Source organism: Oreochromis aureus, linkage group 9, assembly GCF_013358895.1.
Source record: "Oreochromis aureus strain Israel breed Guangdong linkage group 9, ZZ_aureus, whole genome shotgun sequence".
NCBI lineage: Eukaryota > Metazoa > Chordata > Actinopteri > Cichliformes > Cichlidae > Oreochromis > Oreochromis aureus.
This window is the reverse complement of record NC_052950.1, coordinates 19,049,981-19,058,162: the sequence shown is the minus strand read 5'-3', so window position 1 is coordinate 19,058,162 and position 8,182 is coordinate 19,049,981. Positions and strand designations below refer to the sequence as shown.

Sequence of the window (8,182 nt, the reverse complement as noted above, 5' to 3'; positions counted from 1 at the left end):
TGTGTGAGAGAGAGAGACTGAAAAGTATGGATTTTATTTAATTTATTTTTTTATAAGTAAAAACTGTCGCAATTAAATTGCCTGTATACACAGTATGGTGGCTCTCTGATCTCTTTTTTTTTGGCCTTCATGTTTTTCAATCATTACACTGTAGTTCAAGAAAGTGATTTCTTTTTTGTCTCTTTCTGCAAATCAAACATTCTTCTAATTAGATCTTTTTTTCTGTATACAATTGATGTCTTTATGCAGTACAGTAGTCTAACATTTTCTTAATGTAAGGGTTAGTAAACTAAGAATTCCATTACATACTTAAATTAGAATGAAGAAAATAACATACACTTAAATGCTCCAAGCAAAACCTCACATGACTATACAGTAATTGTAAAAAGCAGCATGGTGAGATTTCAGCCTGTGCTGACTTATGGACATATCTTTAATGTATTAATTATCCTATAAGAATAGTTCATTACTGTTCACATAAGGACCACAACAGCTTGTTGTACAGTATTGGCTCAACTGAGAGATGAAGCTCAAAGTAGGAAGATCACAGACAGCTTTTATATAGAGCTCAATGTTTTGTGCTACATCAATGATTTTTTTATTGTTGTTGTTTTGTTAGTATCGTAAAGCCAAGCTAAACATTTTATCGAGGCGACATAAATATCACTGCCATGGATAAACATAACTTGACATACATCAGGTACATATTTTTAATGTGACAATGGCAAGAAAAAGATTCCTGGTAACCTCAAGTGCTGACAGGAAAAAGAAAACGTCTTCACCAGGAAATGTGTTCCACGATCCTAGAACAGGGATCATGTCAAAATGCGTTGTTTTTAGCCAACAGCAAATTATGTAAAGTAAAACTGGCTTTACCAATTCTCAGTATTATTTTTAAAATAAATGTCTGTATCTTTTGAAAAGTTTCCATTACAGAGTTTCTGTTAAAAACGCTTTAACAGTGACAACACAAACTGTCGAGTATCCATACTTAATTCAAACTAAGAAGTTCAGTTAAATTAGTGGCAGAACAAAGATAACAACAATTCAACTGGATATAAAAACAGCACACACTGAGTTTATCGTTACAATAAGTAACATTAAATAAATACAAAAAGGATCAAAAGTAAAAATAATATTTTTATAGGCTTTTAAATTCTGTTTCTGAGTCTGGTTCTGACAGAGGTTACTTCCTGTTAATAGGGTGTTTTTCCTTCCCACTGTCGCCATGTGCTTGCTCACAGGAAGGTGAATAATTTAGGGGGTTTTGACTCTAGCACTGCAGGACCTTTACTAAACAAACTGTAGTTTAGTAAAGGTCCTGTTCTACCCTTATACATTATATTATTAATATTCCTACTTGAATTTTGTTTTTTTGTTAAGCTACTATGAAAAACCTGTTTAAAAATGCCAAAAGTATCCATTATTGAAATTCTCATCAAATTGCCTCATTGGTGACATCTGCAGTGTAGATGGGGCAGGGCAGTCTGTGTGAGTGTGCCACATTACTCAATACAGCTAATATCATCAAATATGTGTACTGTGTAATTCTTCCACAGAGAGAACTCATAACAAACTTAATATTTCAATACTTTCAAGTATCATGCTCACTGTTGTGCAATGAAATGGCCCCCTATGAGCAAGCACTTTGCAAAGGTGAGAAAGAAAAACTCCCGTTTAACAGGAAGAAACCTTCAACAAAACTAAGCTTAGCAATCTGCTGACCTAAAAAGAGACGAGTGTAGAAGACATGCTCATGAAGTCTCACAGTAGTCTGGTCCTATAGCAGCGTAACTGAGTGATGGTTCAGTGTCAGCTGATCCAGCTTTAACTATGAGCTTATCAAAAGTAAAGTTTTGAGTCTAATTACAACTGGAGAGGATGTGCGTCTCTTGAAGTGGAAGCTGGTTCTACAGCTGAAGAGCCTAATAGCTTAAGGCTTTGCCTCCTATTCCACTTTCAGAAACTCCAGGAACCACAAGCAAGCCTACAGTCTGAGTGCTCCATTGGAATAATATAGTGTTTGATACTTGTTTGATATGCAGATTGAAGGACATATTCTGTTAAAAAAAAAAAGACTCCAAGATTCCTCACTGTGTTACTGAAGGCTGAGGTAATGCCATCCAGAGTATTTGTTTAGATGTCATGTTTCTAAGATTTTTAGGTTCAAATAAAATTTTGTTTGAATTTAGAAGAAGAAAGTTACAGGACATCCAGGCCTTTGTCTTTAATACATACCTGTAGTTATAATAAATGATTTGTGCCATCTTGCGTCATAGATAAAGAATCGGCTGCATAGCAGTGAAAATGTATGCTACGTTTTCTAACAGTGTTGCCTAAGGGAAGCATGTATAATGTAAACAAAACTGCTCCTAGCAAAGACTCCAGTGGAAGTGCATGACTAAGTTCATGTGAAGAAGACGACCGATTTAGATGCTCAAAGCAGACAGTTATGATTCAATCCACTGCAGTGCAGTTCTTTTACTACCAACAATGAATTCTAGTTTCTTTAGTAAAATATTATGATCAACAATGCTGAATGCTGCACTGAGATAGCAGGAAAAGCACAGAGATGTGTTTCCTACCAGAGGCCATTAGGAGGTTTTTCAGAGCCTTCACTAGTGACGCAGGGGTTTGAGGACTGTGAGTGGGCTCAGCTGAGTCAAATAATAAATTAATTGCAGAGTTGAAACATCTAGATAAATATTCACTGATTCCTTTATACAAACTGAGCACTAAATTAGATAAAAAGTCTAAGAAATGAGATAGAAACTCAATAAGGGGAAGATAACAAGAAATAAAACAGGTTTTTTGTATTTGTATTTTATATATGTATATATGATTGGGGGGGGGGCATAGTCTTCAGGGGGTTGGTGTTTGGGAGTTTTATTTGGGGGTAAATAACAGTTTACTAAATAGGTAGTTTAAAAAAATCTAGTACAAAGCTTAAAAAAGTATATAAGAATTACAGTTTATACATCTTTTACTATACATGTACATCTAATTTATCAAATATTATATAACTTTTGGAAGAACAAGATTCATTAACAGTTTGTAACTACCAAAAATGTTCAACTGAAGTTGGTCATTTTAGCGAACCGTATACAAAATCTTTTTACCAGTGCACTGGTTTAGAAAATGAGTGTATAAAGTGTGAACCATATAAATTCACCATATAAATCACAGTTTTGTGCTCTTTTCCATTTTGTCCACTTTAGTCAAAGATCCATTCTCAGCAGCCCCATCCTCAAGTTTGCTGAAATTAAAAAAAATACAATATTTATGAAAAATCTCTTTGGATTTTTTGGTTTTTGAAGTGGAGTTTGGTAACTCACGTAAGTTCAGCACGGTCCTGAAGCTCGACGTTACGGGTTTCGGGCAGTAGTAAACAGAGACCCCCAGCAGCAAGGGGGATGATTCCATAGATGAGCATGGGAATGGTGTAATGGTAGGTGCTTAGAAGCCTGATTAGAGGAGCAAGGATGCCTGCCACACGAGCCAGCATGGAGTTCAGACCTACACCGTTCTGCCTGCAAGTACAGACGATGAACCAATCATCAAACTCACTGGATCAAAAAAAATAAATAAAATTGAGAATTTCATTATTATAACGCTTTACCTTATATTGGTGGGATATAATTCTGCCGTATAAACATAGACTATGGAAAAGCTGGCAGTAGCAGAAAATTTTCCCAGTACAGCTATGACTGTTACTACTATGGGAAGATCTGATGGACAAACAAAAAACAAGTTACACATATACTCTGATGTATATTTCTTGCTAAACATAACATTTAACAGATTTAGCTTTAATAGGACTATTATTAAGGAAATTTAATCTTCAAGATTATAAATGAACAAGCATATAAGTACCTTTTGGTATAACAAGGATCCCAAGACAAGCTAAACCTCCAAAAAGTAACACTACTGCTTGACCAATCCTTCTCCCAATGAGCTGGAGGACAGGCAAACTGCCCAGACGTGCGGGAAATTCTACCATACCAAAGATGAACTGTGTCAGGTAAATATCCAGACCAAAACTGCCAACGTTCAGGCTCAGTCCATAGTACATCAGACTAGTTCCAAACCTGTTAAGCATGAGAGATATTTTCAGTGAATCCACAAAGGAAAGGAAATAAATGTGGGAGCTTTTAGTGGGTAAAAATTATATTCACCAGACGTAGCTCATGATGAGAGCACGTTTTCTCAGATATGATATCCTGAAGATGTCCAACATGTTTCCTCTTTTGATTGTAGTCTCATCCTCCAGCTAAACAATTACATTTTTACGTGAGTGTGCTTCAGTATTGTATTTTCTTTGATTTTGGTTGAAGCCAAAGAGTTTGATCACCTTCTCCAACAGGTCTTTGGGGACCTTTCTCTTGTTCACCTTGGCTGCCCTCTGGATCTCCTTTATAGCATCTTTCATGCGGCCCTGGGTAATGAGCCAGCGAGCTGATTCGGGAAGAATCCTGGTTAAAAGGATCACAAACCGTAATTTTATTTATAAAGTTATCCTACATGATGTTGGTAATAATATTTAATGTGACAGGAGTGGCCACTGACCAGTAGAAAATACCCAGAACGAGGATAAGTGGGCAGAAGAGCACCAGCTGCAGGATCCTCCAATTGCGGATGAAATAAGCAGCGCCAGACATCAGCATCAGTCCAAGAGGAAAAGTGGAGTGGCAGATAATGGTGCACAATGCAAACTTGGAAGAATCACTCCATTCTCCGCCTTCAACACAACAGAAAATGTGTAAAAGGAATTATTTCTGATTTACAGACTCATTTATGCTACTGTACACAATATACATCTGGATTATTAGATACAATTAAAATAACAAGCTGAAGTCTATTAGATTCACTGCTGATGCGCGCACACGTGCTTGTGTGTACTATGATTTGCAGCAGAAACTATGAATATCACCATTTAAAAAGTGCATTTTGTATTTGCTTGCGTTATCTTTGTCTAATATTAACATTTGTTTGATGATCTGAAACATTAACTTTTGCAAAAAATATACAAAAAAACAAGAAATTGTTGGGGTTTTTTGCATGTACAGTGCTGTGATGTGTAGATACTCTTCAGTGGGACCAGGGAGGATGCAGGGGTACACCGTTGCATTAAAGTCAGCTGTGACTAAACATCGTACCTACCTATTACAAATGAATTAGCAACAATGCCGGAGACCGAGATTCCGCCTAAAAATCGGAGAACTATAAAAACGTAGATGTTGGGCGAAAAAGCAACTCCCACACCAAAAACCATCAGGAAGAGGAGTGAAAGCAGGACCACAAAGCGGCGACCAAACCTACAAAGACAAGAAAAAGCTGTTTCACTGATCCTGGACTTTAATATGCAAGCATGATGTTTATGGTCTTTCCTCAGAATTTAGATCAAAGAGCAACATTTCATTTTGTAAAAATACACCAACATCATGTTTATTATGTCCACAGTGGGTGACCTGATTAAATATGCTGTATTGGCAGTCCACTATAGTAATGTAGATATAGTCTGAATCACTGCATGTAAAAAGCATCTGGACTAAATCTATTGACAAGAATAAAAAACAAATCGTACTCATTGGGATGAGCTGTTTCTGTGCATCCTCATTAACGTCCCAATCACAGCAATAAGTAACAACTACACAGTTTGACTACTATTATAGCTACTATAAGTTTATTTTTAGATGGGTTAAAAGATCAACACTAAATAAACTATTCAGTGTTGATTTGCATTTGATCAGTGTCGTTACATAAGGATAATGATCCATACCTGTCAGCCATGGAGCCCAGGACCAGTGCTCCAACCAGAAGACCGGCCATGTAGATGGACTGTGATGCTTCAATGAAGCTGCTCCTGTCACACACCAGGTCAAACTGGCAGCAGAGAAGAAGTCGGTGTTATTGTCATGCAAAACACCAACTTGCTTTTGTAAAAGACCAACCCAAGAAGAGACATTTATATCAAAGTTGTTGAAATGCTTTGCTGTGATTTACTCTTCTGATGGTCAAGTCATCAGCTCATACAGAATGACTGGAACAGCTAGGTACATTCCTGTGAACACTAAGGACGTTTTACCTCTGTCACAATGCTGGAGGCGCCACCGGGTGCCTCAAAATCAGTTCCATTAACGCATTCCGTTGTGGTGTTGATCCCATATTTTTCAATCATTTCCAAATCCCAATCCACCGGCGTGAACATCAAACAGCTCTCAAAGCCTCCATCCTCCTTCACTGGGATGGTCAGATTTTTTTGCCTCTCTTCTGTCAGGTTGGGCCCACGCTCCACGATCCAGTCGGTGTTGCAGCGGTGTGGGAAGCTCATGCCGACAAACACCTGGCCAATAACGTCAAAAGCTAGAAATATGCTTGGGATGCATAATGCAACCACCAAACGTTTCTGAAATAAACCAAATGAGTTAATCTCCTTCAAAATCTCCCCAAAGTTGCTCATATTTACATCTACGTCCTCAGAGCCTCATGTGAAAATGAGAAAAGATTTGGTTTTAAGTGGAGTTCAGCCACAAGTAATCAACGTGACTCAGTTAATGTTTAAACTGATAATCACTGTGTTTTTATGACCTCCCAACTCTCTAACAGACTGCTGAGGTACTGTACACTGCCAAATGTGATCATTAGTATCAGGTTTTGATTATGTTTCAATACTAAAACAGGCCATTGGTTAGACTGATTACTCCACTTCTTAACTTCATTAAACCTCCCTTCTCTACTAATGTAGTAATCTTTTTTAAAATGTCGCTTTCCCTTTAAGAGATATATGACAGCTGCATACATCTGATAAAGGAATATAACAACACTCCATTAGTTTTTCTTTTTTTAAGTTCGTATGTTTGATAGTAGTAATGCCATCTTATTTGTCACTGAATGGCAGCATTAGCTGCTTAAAACTCTTCATTACACTTCTGTATTATTAGACAGAAAACCTTAAGTTATATTATTAAAGTCATGATCTAAATGTATAGCTCAGGACAGTTAGAAACAGTTCACATTTAACATGGATCTATTTTCTTCTGATTATCCAATAAATGGTCACAGGGGGGCTAGTTCTGTCTCTGGGCTAATAATGATGCAAATACAGTGATTACTGCCTTTTTCTGAAGTCCCCCCCCCTCCCCCCTCCTAGCAGTTATGTAGATACTGTGATATACTGCGTACCACAGGATCATGTATTGTGATATGATTGGTATCGTATCATGAGTTAACTCCATCTCAGCCCTCAAGCCAAGCGTCTCGCTTTTGGAGTGTTTATATGGGAGAAAGTGTGGATAAACTAACCTCAGATCCATTGAACATTCAAGACAATACTTTATATTCAATGTAATTTGGGGCGACCATGGTTCAGGGGGTTGGGAAGCTCATCTTGCAACTGGAAGGTTGCTGGTTCGATCCCCTGCTCTGTCTGTCTCAGTTGTTGTGTCCTTGGGCAACTTCACCTACCACCTACTGGTGTTGGCCAGAGGGGCCGATGGCGCGATATGGCAGCCTCGCTTCTGTCAGTCTGTCCCAGGCTGTAGCTACAACTGTAGCTTGCCTCCACCAGTGTGTGAATGTGAGAGTGAATGAATAATGGAATTGCAAAGCATTTTGAGGTTGACGAAAAGCGCTATATGAATCCATTATTATAATCGCATAACCCAAATTTGACCAGTTACAATGGGAAAAGGCCTCATAACTGCAATACTGCTGTCAGTAACTCCGTTAGCTGTGATCAAGCCAACACAGCAGGGGTTGTGATCAGCATCAGCTCGGGTTTACAGACTACACATCTATAATGAAATCCTGTGAGCAAAAAGCATGTTTATTCTCAGTTTCTTCTTTTTTCCTCAAAAGAAAGCAATGCAGAATTTCATAACTTCTGTTGCTTTTCATTTCTACACAACAATGTGCCATCCCAGACTGTCAATGTGGCGATTTAGAGACAAAGTCCACCTGGATGTTTGCCCAGTCTGACCCTCGTTTCAAAAGCGTTTCTCTTACATAGCTCACAGATAACATTTGTACAGACAGGAGGGTCAGCTCATTATGCTAAATGTAAAATGTTTTCAAAGCCTTACAGAACCCGTCTCCCCCTGCTTTCCTGCTTAATACATGTCTAATACTGCTGATGCAGCCCTTTAATGCTGAGAGAGGAGAAAGTGAACACAATAAAACTGAT

At 38.0% G+C, this 8,182-nt stretch overlaps 1 protein-coding gene across 2 annotated transcripts in view; it reads right to left on the bottom strand.

The window, feature by feature from the left end:
• LOC116314530 (solute carrier family 22 member 13-like) overlaps nt 1-6,538 on the bottom strand; it is an 8,900-nt gene extending 2,362 nt beyond the window's left edge. The window contains exons 1-10 of one of the 2 annotated variants that reach the window (XR_005614496.1): nt 6,086-6,538; nt 5,780-5,883; nt 5,161-5,315; nt 4,567-4,738; nt 4,352-4,472; nt 4,176-4,270; nt 3,874-4,088; nt 3,620-3,728; nt 3,336-3,530; nt 3,173-3,256 (exon numbers count right to left, since the gene is read on the bottom strand). Coding sequence is in view for 1 of the 2 variants with exons in the window: in XM_031732583.2 (XP_031588443.1) it covers nt 3,181-3,256; nt 3,336-3,530; nt 3,620-3,728; nt 3,874-4,088; nt 4,176-4,270; nt 4,352-4,472; nt 4,567-4,738; nt 5,161-5,315; nt 5,780-5,883; nt 6,086-6,460 (1,617 nt within the window). In the remaining variant the exon portion in view is untranslated. Of the gene's footprint in view, nt 1-27; nt 3,257-3,335; nt 3,531-3,619; nt 3,729-3,873; nt 4,089-4,175; nt 4,271-4,351; nt 4,473-4,566; nt 4,739-5,160; nt 5,316-5,779; nt 5,884-6,085 lie in introns of those variants that run through there. The other variant, XM_031732583.2, reaches the window with a different exon arrangement.
• Nucleotides 6,539-8,182: the final 1,644 nt, after the last annotated feature.